The 19,241-nt window shown below is 29.6% G+C and overlaps 2 protein-coding genes and 1 long non-coding RNA gene across 4 annotated transcripts; 1 reads left to right on the plus strand and 2 right to left on the minus strand.

Annotated features, from left to right (window-relative positions):
- Window positions 1-301: 301 nt before the first annotated feature.
- Window positions 302-17,413, minus strand: LOC116841671 (ATP-binding cassette sub-family G member 4). Of its 2 annotated transcripts, XM_032809899.1 has the most exons (13): window positions 14,189-17,413; window positions 6,630-6,925; window positions 6,139-6,322; window positions 5,562-5,685; window positions 5,200-5,345; window positions 3,691-3,814; window positions 3,461-3,575; window positions 2,590-2,718; window positions 2,020-2,141; window positions 1,633-1,801; window positions 1,248-1,504; window positions 1,000-1,133; window positions 552-771 (listed from the first exon to the last, which is right to left on the minus strand). In XM_032809899.1, the coding sequence occupies exons 2-13, from the start codon at window positions 6,835-6,837 to the stop codon at window positions 552-554; spliced, it is 1,932 nt and encodes a 643-aa protein (XP_032665790.1). In that variant the 5' UTR covers window positions 6,838-6,925; window positions 14,189-17,413. The 2 variants fall into 2 exon arrangements, with proteins under 2 accessions (XP_032665792.1, XP_032665790.1); XM_032809901.1 differs by lacking the exon at window positions 14,189-17,413 and having other exon boundaries at window positions 302-771; window positions 6,630-6,837.
- Window positions 11,174-14,202, plus strand: LOC116841676. The gene is made up of 4 exons (XR_004377581.1): window positions 11,174-11,423; window positions 12,708-12,802; window positions 13,303-13,635; window positions 13,830-14,202. It is a non-coding gene; the product is annotated as an uncharacterized LOC116841676 (long non-coding RNA).
- Window positions 17,414-17,563: 150 nt separating the features above from the next.
- LOC116841674 (60S ribosomal protein L9) lies at window positions 17,564-19,148 on the minus strand. The gene is made up of 4 exons (XM_032809916.1): window positions 19,003-19,148; window positions 18,327-18,465; window positions 17,789-18,116; window positions 17,564-17,697 (listed from the first exon to the last, which is right to left on the minus strand). Exons 2-4 carry the CDS (start codon window positions 18,462-18,464, stop codon window positions 17,591-17,593), a joined length of 573 nt encoding a protein of 190 aa, XP_032665807.1. The 5' UTR covers window position 18,465; window positions 19,003-19,148; the 3' UTR covers window positions 17,564-17,590.
- Between the last annotated feature and the right edge of the window lie 93 nt (window positions 19,149-19,241).

Genomic DNA, 19,241 nt, shown 5'->3' on the forward strand with positions numbered 1-19,241 from the left:
AATATCACGTATGTACTTATTGCTTAATATTCTCAGTATGAATTCTTCTATGAATTCAAGCACATTGTACATTTCTCACATCGACACACGTACATAATCTTATGTGCTCATTCACGCAGCTATCGTGACATCACAATCACAAGAGATTTCATTAATGATATATGTATGCAAAAAAATATATATCCGTTGAATGTTTTATAACATTCCATGATATAAATATATATGTTTGGATAAGTTAAAATAAAAGCAAGAATATACATACATTTATGTACGAATTAGTTGCTAAGAATAACAACATAGATATCCGTAGTTTGTAATATTTCGCTCATTTGAAAAAACTGAGCAATAGAAGATTGCAAATTTGGTTTTCATAAAGACAAATATATATGGCTCTGAGTTACTCAAGCATTAGAGATTATCAAACATGTGCAATACTATGTCACTTAGTCAATATACCACACACATATATGCACGCACATATATGTTCGTGGAATATAGTAACAATTTTATAAATATGAAATTCGATTTTTCCAAGCTTTGCTTGCATCGCCTTATCGCAATGACATGAGCTTCCATCGTAAAAGTAGATAAGCGCCACATCGAGTAATAATAAAAAACGCAGAAAGCGCAATAATATCATTCCAGAATTGATCGCCGTTCATTGCAATGTCTGACAAGAACTTTTTAGGGTATCTATAATGACAGTACAATTCACCCTTTTCTTTGCAATCCAAAATGGGCCTGTCCAGTCCATAGATTGCTCCAACGAATCTGGAAAAAATGCTTTTTTTGTTATGCTTATTATAATAAACATATTTTAATATTTCTATATAATCTTAATTCATGTGAACATTATATTATAGATGTATATTAAACGTTAAAAAGATCAAGAAGCAGAAAAGATAGATCCTCTCGATATGAAAATTTTATATATTTTTAACATTGCTTGTTGTAAGAAAGTAATAGATATAAAAATGGAGTACATGGCACGTGACTTACCCCTCTAGACCGTATCTTAAATAACTGATGTAAGCACCCCACTTGAGATATGATGGTAAATCACGTAAAGACACACCGAATCCAGCGAACATCATTAATGGTACCGATAATGTTGGTCCCACGAACGTACCATTCTGAAATTCAACGTTTTCATTAAATTTCAGGTGGATAATTAAACATGTCTGTGAAACTACGATCATGATGATTATGTAATCGCGATTAGAATTAATGATATTAATCACACTTACCACTACATTAAATACAGCGCCTATCATAAGACCAGTACCTTGGCCTATGAACATTATTAATAAACTAATGGTCAAAAACATGGAAAATCGTATGATTTCCAACGGTTGCGCTGATATGAAGTACACAATTACTGAGAAAAGTATACAGCACACTATCGAAATTGGCAGATCAATCAACGTTAACGCTGTATAAAATGCTTTCAAGCTGTACCATCGATTGAAATGTTCTTTAATGAGGATGGACATCTGCATTGGAACTGTGAATCAAAAATATAATTTTGCGTTACATAAGATTGCATTTATGAAAGTTTTTGTGCGCGCAAACAGTTACACGTACAGAATTATTCCTGTATAATACTACGTATAAGATTGAATGGAAACTTACAGGTCACTACGGTAAGCATCATCGTTGTCATCATGTGATGTATGAGAATAGAAAAAAGGAGATTGTAATTATCCAAGACGCGCGAGCCATCTGCGCCGGATCGCAAAAAAACTAATCCAAGCATAATGCCGACGATTATATTAACTCCAATGCGCAAGTGTGTCAGTGTCTACAATATAATAATATATTGGTATCACCAGTATTAATTATTAATGTATCATTATAATTATTAACTATCATTAGTTATTGTCGATAACTATTATTAATAATTTATTATTTATTATTAGAAATGTAGTTAATCCGCATCTTTTTCTCTCTCTCTTTCTAAAGAATGCATATATTATTAATATGTAAAAAATATTGTGTTTAATAAAAATATAACCATACCGTATCTCGTTTGCACATAATAAAACCTCTCCGCAACAAGATTTTCAATTGGTGAGAAAAATTTGTTGCATGTAAGGCACTGTTCTTTTCCACTGTGTTTGAATTTCTTAAAGGATGTGCCGCTGGAAGATACAAGCAAATGTTAAACTGAAATATGGTGTTACGTAAATATTGTAAATAAGCGACGCGCAATTATCATAACATCCGTAATGAGTAATTAATTTATGTCCATCATTAATTGTTTTAATACGGTTAATTTGACTTGTTAAATGTATCTGGACTATTTCAATGCTACTTAATATAAACTAAAGAAGTGAGACTAAATATTTCCGCAAATTTATCAATATTTTCACAACGTTTAAACATAAAAGTAATCTTATAAAGAAAATTTTAATAAAAATGTCAGTTTAAAAATGGTTACAAAAATTTAATATCTGTTAACGATTAATATAACTTTATATAAAAAATCACGGATATATTGAATACTGCGTAATTCACACGTTGAGCATTGAAACAGTTAATTTATTTTTCGATGAAATAGTTGATTCATCTATTTTTTTATGTACATACCTCTTAAACTTTTTGCATCTTTCAGAGCTTTCGGATTGTCGAACCATTGCAAGTTTCTTCCATTTTGCGACGCCGTTATTAAAGTCTCGATTTTATCTTCACCATATTCTCCGCAGGCAAGTTCGATTACTAAAATTTTATACATTACAATATAATTTTAAATATAGAGATCCATTTTTTACAAACAAACCCATTATAGTATCCTCTTCCGATTTTAATATGCTTGTTGATAAAATGTTGTAGTTTAGATCAATATAAGAGACGCATATTTTTTTTATAAATACATTCGCTCAAAAGGATTTTTCATTTTCTACACTTGTGATTAAACACTTATATAAAAATACGTATATAAACATTTGAGATATATGAAAATAGAAAGAGGACGCCATTATGACGTGGTTTCCTTGTTTGTAATCTTTATAAATTATTTCCAATTATATTCAATGTATATACTACCGCATAGTAAGCTAAAACATTTTTCACAGAATTTAAAAAAGCGGATTTACAAATTTTTATAAATTTCATAAATTATTATTTAAATTGAAAATTTAATTCAAAATGTAAATTTTCTATCATTCTTTAATCAACAAAAAAATCGAAGGCTTATATTCTCAATATATTTAAAGATGTAGAATTTTCACGTAATTTTAAAATAATCTAATACCCCAGATAGCACACATGTCCAAAACTAGAATATAAGACTTTAGTCTTTATGAAGTCTTTGAGTCGTCTTTAAGACGTCGGGACATAAAACTTTCTTTAAATTGTCTTAAAGACGTTTTAAAGATATCTTATGTCCAGTTTTGAACATTATGCTGTTTGGGACAAAAGCTTCCGACAATAATAATTATCTCAAAATTATCGTACATACTATAATCTGCGGGATTATGATACATAGGACATGGCAGTTTTATGCTTTCTAAGTATGGCACTAATTTGTGTGTTGCTCCTTGGTAAAGACAATCTCCTTTTGATAATACATATACCTATAAAAAATTATAATTGACATTTAATGATTATCACACATATAAAATTTTTAGTAATACTTATAATTACAAATTCCATAAATTATACAGTAATTTTTCTGACACTTATATTTACCAGGTCGAATAGTTGAAAAAGAGACGCACTAGGCTGATGAATAGTACAAACTATTGTCCTTCCTTGTCGCGCAAGTATTTTTAGCAAATTTATAACTTGCATACATGACGAACTGTCCAAACCTCTGCAATAAATAGGAATAATGATGATGATATGAAAATAATAACTTATTAAATAATTCTACATTCTCATTTTTTACTAAATATGAAAAAATGCTTTAACGACATTTATTAATTCATTTACATATTTACATATTGTCTGTGTATAAAATTTTCGATATTTACGCATAATTAACAGTACAACATGAATAGCTAAATACACTGATACCAAATATGTAGAAAATGTGTATATTAATGAATATTTCAATACAATGTTCAAAATAATATTTACATTATATAATTCAAGAAGTTCAATACTGATCCTAAGAAAAACTAAATTATTACATTTATGTAAGTGTATCCGTATTAAAAATGAAACTTTCATGCTAACAATATGTCGCAAAGACAATTAGGTCATTGAAAAAATGGTCATTCAATTGTTCTGAAAATATATACAAAGCGTCTTATTTTAATTTCCTTTTTTTTTTAAATATGCATTTTTCAGAAAAATGTTTTATACAAAAAAGTTGTAGAATATCAAGGAAGATAGATGCTGACATATGTTTGATCTTGCGATGATTTTGACAAGCATTATCAAAGTTATAAAATTAATAAAATCCCCTTGTTTTCCATAGTATATTCTTATAGTTAACATTGAGACTTTGCCGAAACACTAGTTACAAATCTTTTTACCGTAAGAACTTTTCGAGTTGTGGGACTTAAAAGTTATATTGCTGCTAATATTAGCATTGGTGAGCCAAGGTGAGCCACATGGAGATTGCACAGTCGGATTTACACCTTTTTTGTGTATGCGTCAACAGAAATAAGAACCCCGTGAGAGTGAGGAACACACATACATACATACACGTACTCGCACACGTTCATACGCAGCAGAGAGGGTTTGGGAGTCATTAAATACCGCGGGAGTGACGAATCGTGAAGTCCTTATCTCTGCTGACACATATATACACATACATACATACATACATACATATAGACACACATACAAAGAAGTATAAATCTGACCGTGCAACTTCCACATGGTATACTTTGAGAAACTAATGTTTTGGAAACGTCTTAATGTTATCTATAAGGATATACTATGAAAAATAAAAAGTTCCATTTAAGAGTTTTATATTGATTTTGATAATGTTTGTTAAGGTCATCGCAAGGACATCATGTCAGCATCTGTCTCCCTTGATATCCTAAAACTTTTGTATGAAACATTTTTTTTTCAAAAATGCATTTATTTTTCGAAAAGAAAATCTGAGGAAATTAAAATAGGGCACTCTGTTTTATATATATATATATATATATATATATATATATATATATATATATATATATATATAAACTCTATTATTATCAATTAATCAATTAAAAGTTGATATAATACAATTGCAACTCTTACGTGGTAGGTTCATCAAGGAACATCACCGTGGGATTGTTGACCAACTCCAATGCAATGGACAGCCGCTTCTTTTGACCGCCACTCAAACTACTAGCTCTCGTATTCATGTGTTCGTACAAGCCAAGTGTCGTGAGAATCTCTTCGATCTGAAACATTACAGATAATATATCCTTATAAAATATTAATCTTCATAAGCATTGAATTGCTTTAATATAGCTTAATGATAAATCCATTTACTATTATACAAGCATAATACATAAGCAATATGTTTATTTTCTTTTTCTTAAAAAATGCGCTTTAATTAATCATTAAGCCTAAAGTTTTATTAAAAAAAAACGTGTTAATAATATATTTTTACGTACGATCATTTCTTTTTTATATCGCGGCGTATTTGTTGGCAGTTTTAAATCAGAAGCGACTCTCATGTTCTCGAGCACGGTAAGCAGAGGTTCTAGTCGATCGTCTTGTGTGATATACGCACTGCATCTAATGAGAATAAAAAATAAGGAGTTAAAAAATATAAGAATATGTATCGATAATCGATACCTAAAATGCAAAAAAAAATTAATGTTATTACCGATTTTACTCTTTCTAGTATCTTTTTAATAAAAAATATATTTGACAATTACTTCATAAAAAAGAAGAAATTAAGAATGATGCTTTTTACGTCTCGCAAAAATTTTTGTAAACCAGTCATATTAAAAAAAAAAGAATTATTTTTTACAAAAAATATACAAATATCATATATAATATTTCTCCAGTTATATTTAATATTTATAAGTATAAATAAAATAAAATTACAAGATAAATTTCCTTTTCTATCGAGGGAAAACAACATTAGTGATTGGAGGTGTAAAAAAATTGATCGTGTTAATCAAATAGCTAAAAGAATTTGAAAACTCGATAAAACGAAAAATACATATCGAAAATTTTACGTACTTGCGAAAAGTGTCAAGGTGCCGAACACGGCCATTAACAAATACTACGCCATCTACTCCGGTTATACGGAAACCAGAAAGGATATCAAGTAATGTGGATTTTCCCGCTCCAGACGGTCCCATCAAGGCAATCAACTGTTTGCTCGGAAGTCTTCCATTAATTTCATGCAATATTTCTTTATGTCCTAAAAAATATGTCATGTTTACACTACATGTCGTGTGTCTGTAACAACAATCCATAACGTTTGCTTGCACTAGATTGTGCTAATATATACTGCAATGTGCTTTGATTAAGAGTTAAAGCATCTGAAGAAATAAAATATTTGTTAGGACAGAAAATTCAAAGCGTATTGATTTAATTATCCAAAGCGAGCAGAAGTAGAATTTCATGTTGGTTACGCTAATAAGAAACTAGAAAACGCTAGTTTAATAACATATTAACAATCAACTTTTTTTTAAAGAAAACAAATTTTTATTGTCGAGAGAGCTCACCTTTTTTACAACCGAGTTTTACAGTATAAGTGATATCCTCAAAGATCATATCGATTGATTCCCTGCCATTATCGTGCGTCCCAATATGGGCCAACTCGCCGATATCCTCCTGTTTTTCTTTGGGTATGGATTTAGAATCGACTGTACAAATCGGCGTGTTTGTACTCGTTTCCTGTTGATTACTCGCTTCGTGCATCAATACCTCCATCGCTGCACACTGTATGAACTCAGTTCAGATGATAGAGAAAGAGCTGATTATGTTTGAACGCTCATTTGCCGCCCTAACGTCGAGCAGCCTGGAAAAAATATCACCGCGCATTAATAAATAAATAATTATATTAATATTATATTATATATATAAAATTTATATATAATATTAATATTATTATATTAATATTAATCAACTTATATATGAACGCATTATTTATCTTTTCTTTATTGTTGTTATATTATTGTTCTCTATTTTCATCGTTACCACGAGTTGAAATTAATTACAATTAACATGTTTTTACAATATTATACTAGCAAGGAATAAAATAACAATAAATAATAGAAACATGCACAAAAATAGATTATGCAAGTTTTTAGTAGGTTCTATTAATTATAATACAATTTAACTTCAAAACTATTTTCTTTTTATTAGCACGGTATATTAATTTATATCCTTTATTCGACTTATAATCTAATGTTGAAAATTTTGTAATGTTACGAAATGTAATTATAAATTTTTTATTTTCTGTTCTTTTCTGTTTTCAGTTGGAGCAAATTATACAAGACAGGTAAAAGAACCTTTAAATATTAATTTACAAAGTTACTAGTAGGATTTCTGACCGAGAAGCGATTATCATTTTATTATATATATATAATATATATAATATATAAGGAGCAAAGGTAGCTTTGCACACGAGATAATTTTTTGTTCGTTCCACGATGAATCACTAGCAGTAACGAACGATGCATATTCATACTGACGATACATAGATATACATATAACGACAAGCCACTGGTTGTCCGTGACATAGAATTTATAAAGAATTTACTATATTTTGAAATAGTGTGTAAAATGTAAATATCCGTTTTATGGTTTAACATTCAATTCACCTTGACTATTCACCATGGCCTATCAATCGCAATTTATTAAATTTTATTATTTCTTAAAGTGTTTTTTACGACATAAGATTTTGTAATCTTATTTGTAATTTGCAATCTATGCAATAGACGATAAAAATAAGATATTTTAATGATCATTTTAGAGAAGCTTTAATGATTCCAAGATAAATATACGATTAATGTATATTTTTTATATGTAATATAAATATTTTAATTCATCTCTCTATCTGAAGACATATTCAGAAAAATTAGTGAAGAAATAGCGAATGAATATTTATATATATATCTTTCCATGTTTTAGAAGATATGATATCCATCATAGGATCCTGTCCACAATTTCGTATATTGTATAATAATGTATATGAATATTTATAAATATTTACGCATCTATATGTAATATTTACATATAGACGTTATTCCAAACTTTGGAATCTTTTCTCAAAAGAATAGTCTCCTACCTCGAATCTCAATGCAAATTATTAATAAGATTCTGCTACATAAAACATCACTCCCGATATAACAGAGTAGTAAAGAAATAGCAAGTAAACATATATATTTATTATATATTAATCGCGAAACGAACGTAGTCACGCAGCGTTACACTGATTCATGTGAATCGTGTTGAACTTCTTAATCAATATTGAATCCATTGCTTCCATCGTTATCACATCAAAGTTACATTTTACAGTTATCAAAGTACAATCTAAGTCTATTGAACAAAGTACATTCTTTAGTAGTCTTTGCTGATTAAGTTCATTTAATAATTTTATTATCTTATCCAACCATATATCGATGCAGTATAGACATTTTGAGCAATTGTAGAATGTTTAAGAAAAGCGCTTGTCTTGCTAATAAAACTCGCTATGTTTGGCAAATAACGAAAACGACGGTAACAATTGCTAACTCGACGAAACCTTCACAATGAAAAAAAAGTACTAAGATAATCAGTAACAGAATGCGTCACAGAACTTAACAGGCAGTACGAGTCAAATTTGTCAACAAGATTTTATAGCGCGTATAAGCCGTGATAAGCTAAATATAAAGCAAAACATTTAATATTATACGTTAGCAGCTTTGACGTCATCATATAGTGAGGATAAAACATTCATTTCTTGAGAGTAATTCATTGCGCATGATATCGAATAAAACTAAAAAACTAAAACTAAAAAAACCTTATGTTCACATCATATGTGTGTCATCTAAATCAGAAAATACTCGAATATGTTTTAATTATTTACATTCCATAAATATTTTAATAATTATTATTATAAAATATAATAATTATTATTATATTTACATTCCATAAATATTTATATAAAATATTTTATATTATTATAATTTTATATATAAATATTTTATATATAAAATTAGATTTAATAAAATTATAATAATAAAAACATATAATAATAAAAATTATATAATAATAAATAGATAATAAAATTATATATAAAATTGATTTTCTGAAAATCTCGAATGCATTAAAAAAATAAAAAAGTATTTCTTATTTATTGTATGTACAGTAATTTATAATTTCTTGCTTTTCTCGAATGCTTACATTCGTAAAAATTGATGAATAATTTAAAATGAGAGAGAGAGTGAGAGTGAGAGAGAGAGAGAGAGAGAGAGAGAGAGAGGGAGAGAGAGCTGCCTTCACAAAATCACTGCCTTTATTATTCTATGCATTTTAATGTATTTTATGTAGTAAAAGACAACTGTGTGTATGAAAAATAAAAGATTTGCCAACGATAAATTGGAGATATTGGTCAGTAACTACTCCAGAACACATTTTCCGCAATAATGAGAACGTGCATGCGCACAGGATGTTGAAAGCGAGGTGAAAGTATGGGATATCTTTAAGGAAGAAATACTGCGACGTAGTGTTGTACGCGTATATCTTGAAATACACTTGTCCATCAACTTTTGTGATTGAGAGTGTTTGTGTATCTTATTGTCAAATGTTATCGCATCGTTTATCGAAGACAGATATAGCGACACAAACTCAAATAAAAATCTTGTGATATTAAGTCGTTTGAGATGTGTTTTTATTCAAATGTTAATAAAGATTTACATTTATTTAAAACACGTCTTAAATAAAACGTTTTATTTAAAACGCCTTTCTAACACGTGATAAAATATCTGAAAAATAATGAAAGAATCTTACTCGCAACGATGCCTCGCTAAATACGTTTTCTCGCAATTATAATATTAATGATAAATTATTTTACAGTCAGTTGTCACAAAATACAAACGGAACTGTAGATTTATATCTTGCATTCTTTTCCTTGCACTTATGAAGTCCAAAGTGTTAACATGCACTATTCGAAATAGAATTGCATGACATAAATTTTCAAGAATGTATTTAGCATGTCTCGAGTGTGTACGATAATACTGAGAACTATTCTAGACAGCATGTCTAACATATATCTTAGAGACATTTCAAAGAGACGTCTCTAAGCAATTAGAATATCTTTCAGACATTTACATTGCATGAGAATTATTATTCATTTATTTGCTCATTCGTGTTTTTTCACTAATACTTAATTAATTCGTTCATAAACGTGTTTATTAGAAATAAATGCGTAGTATTATGTTTGAATATACGATTTATAAGTATGCTTCTTATAAAAAACTATATATTAATTCTGTTATTATGTAAATATAATGGCATCACATTTGCAAAACACAACAATCAAAACTTTCGTTATACAATAAAAATATTGAGTTGTAATCGTAACAATGCGCTTTTGAAGATACTAATTTTTGGCACACTGTTGCCGCCTGAACATGAAATTGCAAAAAAAAGCACTGTATCATAATTTTTCGAACAATTGATGCAGTGCACTTTGTTTGCCAGCATACGCAAAACGAAGCAAAATATGATCGGTGTGTGCACATCAAATCGACCCACTAGATGATCGTAGAAAATATTGTTCATTATCGTTATGGGTCGCATAACTGATAAAAGTTTAAGACACTGGAAAGAGAATGCACCCATTGCTATTCGCTCATCGAAATTTTCTCATGTGGACTGTGTACAGAGCATTTAAACTGTGTCCCCCTTAAACGTTGTTTTGCTTGATAAGCGAATGATTAATAATAACGCACACACAGAGTGAGTAGTATGTACAAAGTTCAAGAGACCCGAGCGAATGACATTTTAGACGGACTTTTATACTAGGGAAGTGTCGATTGCATTATTATGACGTTTATCAGTCTTACTTCATCCTGTCCATTTGCCACGTGGTATTCTAACTTCTCGCATTATATTATAGATTGTTTTCTATATGAAAATACACAAGATCTCGCCATAACATCGATCTCACGCTACGTATTATCTTCTTCTTATTCATATTCTGTTAAAAGAGACGACTTTTTCACAACCAATATAATCGCACTGCATTGTAATTCAAATGTTATGATGGGAAGACAAAGAGACTTTATATTGAACGTTATACTGAACGTTATACTGAACGTTATACTTTATATTGAACGTTATACATGAATAAAAAAGCATGAGATAATCGATACCGATACAATGAAATCATGTCGGTATCAATGTATACTCTGAAATATCTCGATAGCTTGATTTCACGATAAGATGCTATTTCATTATTTTCCTCGAAGCTATAGGTGCATGTGTACACGTGTATGTATGTGAGAAACATTGAAACCTGCTTTACGTATGTACGTATATAATGCTAATCACATTCGCTATTTGTATCTTAAATTGATGCATGCAAAACAATTCGCGCTTTAGTAGAGAGAGCATTGATTAATTTTTAAATAAACTTTTTTTCGTTTGTTGAGCATATTTCGCTATATACCTCGTGACCTCAGAGGAACAACTTATCATTGTTCGCATTGTTATCCCAATATGAATAAGGGAAGTGTTGTTTCGTATAAAATCATGACAGCTTTTTGTTACTCCTTGAATTATATATAATAAAGCAATGTGTTTTTCTTAGTATAATGCGACATCATAAAAAAGTTTCATGGAATTCAAAGATATAATTGGATAGCGAGAATTGTAGGCCTTGATCGATGATCAAGTGCGTTGTTCTTCCTACAGACGCTCCTCTTACACATCTATCATCGAACGTCAATTGATAATACAGTCAAATAATTATATTGTGCAATTCAGCTATTACGTTCGCTCGTATAATCATGTCTTAATGCTTAATGTATTTCATATCAAACTTTTCTGCATAAAAACAAAACAAAGATGGGAAATTTTTCGATGTCATTATTTTAAACACACTAAGCCCGTCTTTGCTTTTCTATAATATATATTGCGTCATAAATCAGGTTATTTTTTTCTACAGTACGAAACGTTTTATTCGCAGCATCGCGAAACGAACACTAAGTTGATTTGTATCGACCGTCTAATTACTAACATACACATACCAAGCAAACAAAAAATATATTTTTGCATTTACACACTTTTCATACGACTGACGTAAAGATTATGATTATATCTTCATCAACGTTGCAAGAATATATACTTCAGTGCAAATGCACCCGACACATGGCTATTTTTATTAAATGTATTCTCAAAATTATTAAGCCGCAGAAAAAACCTTTGCATAAAAACCTTTGTATGTGTGACAATATGTAGAGCAAAATGATAAACAGGGTAATTTGTATGCAAAATATACATACATAAATTATGCAAATAATATATACAAAATACACATACATAATAAAATTCATTCCACAAACAATCTCAGATAACACAAAACGTTTTGAGATTATCCTAGATATCTTACGTGTTAAGCAAAAAAGTGGTTAACTATAATTGTGATTTAACCACTTTTTTCCTTGGCATAGCAGAGATATACTCTGGACGTCCCAAGATATTCCTCAGGATATTTTGGATATATCCAGGACGATTCTAAAACATTTTGTGCTTTCTGCGATAAGATTAATATTTCTAAGAAAATTGCTTAATTAACGACTGCATTGTTTCAGATTAACTGGGAGATATTTTTTATCAAAAAGATAAAATACCAGCACTAATAAAGTCCATATGTGGATCATTAATTGCATCAATAATATATCTAATCGTGAGTGTTGTTCTATAATTCTTGATTTAGATTAGAGACAACGAAGTTAAGCAAATTCGATGACGACTTTTGTGACTTATGTTCTACGATTTTATCGTAAATTAATTAATTAATTAATTACAAAATTAATAAATTAATGTCCTTAAGCATATTTTAAAAGACATTCCAAAGTAACTAAGCAAATATGAGAAATAAGATATTTAAATAAATAATATAAAAATTAAATGATTACGAAGGCATGACGCAAGACTTCAATACAGAGTAACAATGGAAAGATTTCAATATCTTGATATTTAATCTGAAGTATGTCGAAATCATTAAAATATTTGCAGATATGTATAACTATATATGTTCAAAATGCTCAGACCGTTTTGCATATTGATCGGATCGTCCGTTTAACTACTCATTTCGCTTGCTAAAACATTCCAAGATATATATTTGTATGCAACATAATTTATTTCTATAATTTTCACTTTTTTGTAAAACTTTTTATTACACAGTTTGTAATCACCGCTAAACTCCTTACTCGAAAACCAAATGGTACAATCACTACTTGTCAATTACAATTGAGGCAGACTTAAAGAATCCAGAAAAGTTCATTCATCACTCAGAGGCAGTTTTAATAAAATGATTAATAACAACGTCTGCCTTCACACCTGTGAAGTAAATCAGCAGCAAGTAAAAAACTGTACAATGTACCGAAATAAAAAAAGTTATGAAAATTTCTTTTTTTTCCTTCTTAAAAGATATTATTTTTCAGAGAACACAATTTTGATGATTTTAATCTTCAATGTATATTGTGTGAGAGTACTGATTCATCTCAATTTCACGATGTAAGAACTTTTATAATAATATAAAATATTGTTAATATATTGATTTTCAATTCACATTTCTCGTGATTTTAACAATTTTTTCAGAATCAATTTCACAAATCACATCACAAATCTACATCAAATAGAAAATGTTTCCTTAGCTTCCTCAAGGAGATAATCGAAAACGATTGACAGAAAAACTTTTATTGTTTTAGATAAATATAACTAATGTAATATCGTGTCACTCGCACAATATCACATACCAGTATTTTGTAATTTCCTGGAATCCAAGGCGAGTCTATTTTATATGTTCGGAAAGGTGATAAAGCAACTTGTTAGTTTGACCTCAGTTTCTGATATTCGTCTATGACATTCTTTTTTTTTTCTGCAGCTACATTTGAGAGATAATATAACGCTGAGGAAGCACAAGCGTGACGAATGTACGGAGTTAACGGTCATGCTAAATAAGCGAACGGATGTGAAAGCGAATTTTTATTTTAGCAGTAATATTTTGTACGGATGATTGCGCGATTGAGAATAATTGCAATATGCACGTTGTGCGTGATGTACTTACGTAGCACGCAGCTTAATACTTGAATGCCTAAAAGTGACGGGAAGGCAGAAGGCAGACTGTTCACGACTGAGGATAGAATACTGACTCCAAGACCCAGGTTCACGTTTTTCTTCCTTTCTCTATCTCGCTCGAATCCCCACTTTGACAGCACAAACTGGATCTCAACCCTTCTCCTTTCTCGGAGATCGCTAATAATCTAGAATAAAATATTGATTATGTTACAATATATACTCTTAGGATACATTATGTGGATAATTGTTACATTGTGGAATTTATGTAGAATATTTTTAGAAAACCTCTTTTTTGGAATAGTAAATTAATTAATAATTAATAAATACCCCAGACAGCACAAGATCTCTTGAGGACGTCCTAAAGACGAAAAAATGTCCTTAGGGCTTCCTCAGGATATACTCTGGATGTCCTCTGGACATCTGTGCTGTTAGAGATTGATATTTTTATCGATTCTAGGATCATACGTGTGACGTCATAAGACGTATTCTCGACCAGGTATAAAGTACAGTATAAAGTACAGTATAAAGTAAGTAATGAATAAAATGATTGACATATTGAGGAAATAATTAATTCTATTCACGTAAGCGTATTAGTAATAGTAACCAAGTAAAAAATATGTTACATTAATTATATAATTTTTTATATTCTTTCGCAATATCCATGAATATTAGATTTGATTTCCGGGTTTGAACCGCATTAATTCCATGGAATTAGACAAAAAAGAATTCACGTGGTTTAAACCCAGAAATCAAATCTGACATATAATTTTTGTTTCACCGATTCGATATTCATTTGAAGTGTTCTGCATACATTTCAATGACCAATTTATCTAATTTTACAAGTCCAATCAATCTAAAAAATCTCCTTAATCTTTATCTGCTCTTATAAACAATCGATTTTTAGATCACGCGCGCGCGCGTGTTTATAGTAGATAAAGAAATTATACCATTTTAAAACTGTTTAGAAATAAAACGATAAATATATAATAGTGATCTCTATACGAAAAGAATAATATGTGTAAATTAATGCAAAAATACAATATGAATAAAAACAACAAAAATAAATTCGTTTAAATTCTGACATCTTTTTTTAAAAGCGTAAGAAAAAGCATAATTATACGATAACTATAAGAGTTCATTACGCCTGCTGATACATTCTCTTGAACAAAAAGATAACGCATGTGCGCTATCTTTATACTCTGATACTCGCACATTGATTCCTTCCAAGTATTATAAATCACATACCAACATTATTGTGGAATAAAAATTACAAACAACGTGTAGATTGATACAATATCGTAGAACCAGTTGACAAGGACAAAATAATTTAGTAAAGAGTAGTTAAAAATTATTTACAAAATATCTCTTAAATTTTCTAATTTACCCGTTGGTATCATTTTAATTATTTATTTATTGCAAATATTATCAAAACTGAGAAATTGAAAAAATTGAATAAAAATGAATATAAATTAATATGCTCTAAGTTTTTTCTTCTATCGTCTAATTAAACCAGAACATTATACTTGTAGATATAGAATAATTATCATTTATGTATGTTGTACTGTTATTACTTAGGTGTTCTGATATTAACCGTCAACATTGAAAAACTATAATAGTATGTAATATAATCTATTTTTAGTACTGACAGTGAATATCGAAATACAATCTTAGTCAATGATTTCTTTGTACAGAAAATGTGAAGAGGAACGATGAAAGGTTGGAATCGATATCTCCAACAACTAGAGAAAAAAAAAAATCTATGCGACAGTTTAAAAAAAGTAATCTATGCGACAGAAAAAATTAACAATTAGCAGTAAAAATTATTATAACGTAATGTCTTGATATTTACCATATTTCATTTATCTATTTTGCGATAATTGAGTTGATCGATACTTCTTGTGTAATTATATCTCGCGCGACTTTTAACATATTGTATATATTCATTAAAGTAATGTGTACATATATATAAAAGAGTACCCAAACAGCATAGATCTCCACAGAACATCCTCTCTCTCTCTCTCTCTCTCTCTAAAGATATTCTAAGAACGTCATCCCTACATCCTAAGAACGTCCCCAGGATATCCTTTGGAGATCTTTGGGTAATGGTGTAATGATGTAATAATGAAAGTTTCGCATAATCCGAGATTTTAAGGACAAGACATATTTTACATTCTTCTCTTTCGTTCCCATAAAGCACAAATCTCTAAAATTTCTTAAAGAATTCTAAAAGTGTTCTGGAGGATTTGGGAACTCTTTTGGAACTCTTTAAGAAGTCTTTTAGAGATTTGTGCTATATGGGTTATTTATACAAATATATTTCTCAAGAGAAATATAATCAATATTAATTCCTTCTTAATGTAAAATCTGTTTGTAGCTTATTTCTATCTGATATACATGTATATGTGCATGTACATTAAAATGTGACAAGATTGCATATCATGCAATTTCCAATACATTGCATCATACTTTACTGTTTCGTTGTTCTAGCTGTAGTAAACTATTATATCTTATAATTAATGTGTCACGTTCTAGCTATTATATTATCTGAGTACACTTTGTTCTTTCCGGTCTCTTTAGTTCTTTAGTATACTTAGGTCTACACAAATTGCTACTCTGACATGTATCAGATATACCTTCATAATTGTCATAATCGTGTCATTATAGTGAAAATTGAACAATTTTTTTTAGTTTTATTTTATAAAAAGAGCGATTCTTGAAATTAGGTCCTCTTTTTTTAAACTGTTAAACAAATAGCATTTCTTAATTACAAGCTAACTTAACTTTTATATCGGTTACTTTACGTTGTCGCAAATATTTCCGCGTAGCAAGCAAAATAATACATTGATACATTAAAAACAAATATTTACTGCATATGATACTATTATCATGATGAAGTGCGCTTCACAAATGACCATTAACCCGACCTCGTGTCATTATCAATCGTGTCCACGTGCTCTTGAGATTGTTATAATGAAAAACAGTGTTCATTAAAATTGGATCAATAAAGGTGTCTTTTATATCCTCTGTTGCATCTAAAGTTAATCTAATGTAACGTAAAATTACGTCAGGTTTCTTGGAAACTACATTTAAAACACAAATACACAAATAATAAAATCCTCTCATGTAGATAAGGCAATTACCGTTTTTTGCAGGTTTCATTCGTCAAATGTTAATTATCTTGTATAAAAACCGGTTGACGTATATGCTATGTACTTGACCTATAATTCTTTTTTATAACTTGTATAACTTAGTATAGTAACTTAGTATATAACTTAGTATAACTTGTATAACTTAGATGTATTATTGTTGTTAAAAACAACTAAATTGCACATTCATTCTGGTATTGGATCGATAACACAATTCATTAATATAAAATTAATATTTGGGGAATTTATTCGTCATCTTGTACAACCGTTGTTTTCTCAGATACATAAAGCCCATCCAAGAACTTTCTAATATCCTTGTTTTTAACCGTTGTTGATTGTTGAATAAGAGCGGCTGAAATAAAACGGAAATAAGATTAATATAATTAATTTTCGAAAATTTCTAATTACAAAGCTTGTGATATGATCGCCAGTAAAATATTTACCTGAACGTGATACATCTTCTAAAGAATTTCCTTCAATAATCAGTTCATCCTTTTGTTTGCCGGAATTCACCACAGTTACTCCGGGTGCCATTTTAACACGTCTTATATACTTCTCGCCCAAGAAGTTGCGAATTTCTATAACTGTGTTATTCTCTGTAGTTACACAGTTAATAGGGAAATGGGCATAAACAGCTCGCATCTTATACTGATATCCTTTTGTGACACCTTTGAGCATGTTCTCAATGTGAGAGCACACGGTACGAACAGCAGCTAATTCCTTTTTAGTGCCAAACCATTTCTCTACCTTCAATAACCTTGGGCTGACCATCTAAAATATTGAACAAGTATATTTATAAAATATAAACAGTACATGATTAATTTATCTATATTATAATTTGATAATAAAAATTTCAGATATGGATTTATCATTTATAGGAAATGAAGGGGAATCCACATTATCATCATAACATATTTCTAATCATTATGTAATAATTATAGTTATTGGAAAGTTTGCAATATTAAATAATGATCTACTTACACGAATATCAAGTGCAAGATGTTTGAATGATCGTTTCAAAACACCTCTCGGTCCTTTAACAGTCACCAGACGTGATTTGACTGTAACAGTCAATCCCTCTGGGATTTTAACCGTTTGGTTTGTAACTATCTGCTTCATTCTGCAATATAAAGACATATTTTAGCGAATAAGTATAAATATTTCTTTTTAAGCACAATTAAAAAATTTAAAAGTGCTCATTGCATAGATATTTTATATTTTTCTTTCCCAACAGTATTTTAAATAATGTTCAAATAACGAATATATCATGACCTATAATTTCACTAATAGGAGAAAATTCTTTATAATTCATAGGTTATATTCACTCCAAATAATATGTTTACTTGGAATGTCAGAAGGGATCGCTGGTAATTACAAAATATTGCAAATTTTTTATTAATTTATATGTTAGTTTATCTTGCAGTTTGTGTGCCATTCTAATTGTATTTTAATTTTATATACAACTATAAAGATTAACCATATCAAAGCCATACCTTGCTGCTCTTAAACATTTTGCATTTCATAAAAATAATATTGTACAAAGCAAGCATGAAAAACGACAATGACAAATACATATAACAATAAATCATTGCGCTCGACATATTGGTAGATTGCTACGGATTTCATAAGATATATCTCTTAGCAAAAATACTCTTACCTTAAACACACCACACGACAACGAGGAAAGACCGATACGTAAAGAAACCATGTCCATTAATCGTTAAGGTAATACATAGAGTAGCAAATCTCTTCTGATTTTAGTTGTATTGGTTCCTGCTCCACACGCTAGATGACGCTGTGGATCTTCAGAAAAGCGCTTTAGTAAAATGTCACTAGCTAATAAGATCCTAAAGAAGCGCACTCTCCTATTGGATATCAGAATCTACGCGACCATCA

This window comes from Odontomachus brunneus, unplaced genomic scaffold, assembly GCF_010583005.1.
Source record: "Odontomachus brunneus isolate Ranch 3 - 2012 unplaced genomic scaffold, Obru_v1 Obru_scaffold_017, whole genome shotgun sequence".
Lineage (NCBI taxonomy): Eukaryota > Metazoa > Arthropoda > Insecta > Hymenoptera > Formicidae > Odontomachus > Odontomachus brunneus.

Excerpts from the sequence above, each read along its gene's own strand:
- LOC116841671 (XM_032809901.1), bottom strand. The coding sequence starts at position 6,837 with ATGGAGGTATTGATGCACGAAGCGAGTAATCAACAGGAAACGAGTACA. Across the intron at positions 3,815-5,199 it reads TTCCTTGATGAACCTACCAC|AGGTTTGGACAGTTCGTCAT; the intron begins GTAAGAGTTGCA and ends TATTTATTGCAG. Across the intron at positions 1,134-1,247 it reads GCGCTGTATTTAATGTAGTG|AATGGTACGTTCGTGGGACC; the intron begins GTAAGTGTGATT and ends GTTGAATTTCAG.
- LOC116841674 (XM_032809916.1), bottom strand. The coding sequence starts at position 18,464 with ATGAAGCAGATAGTTACAAACCAAACGGTTAAAATCCCAGAGGGATTG. Across the intron at positions 18,117-18,326 it reads ATCTTGCACTTGATATTCGT|ATGGTCAGCCCAAGGTTATT; the intron begins GTAAGTAGATCA and ends TCAATATTTTAG. Across the intron at positions 17,698-17,788 it reads AGAAGATGTATCACGTTCAG|CCGCTCTTATTCAACAATCA; the intron begins GTAAATATTTTA and ends GTTTTATTTCAG.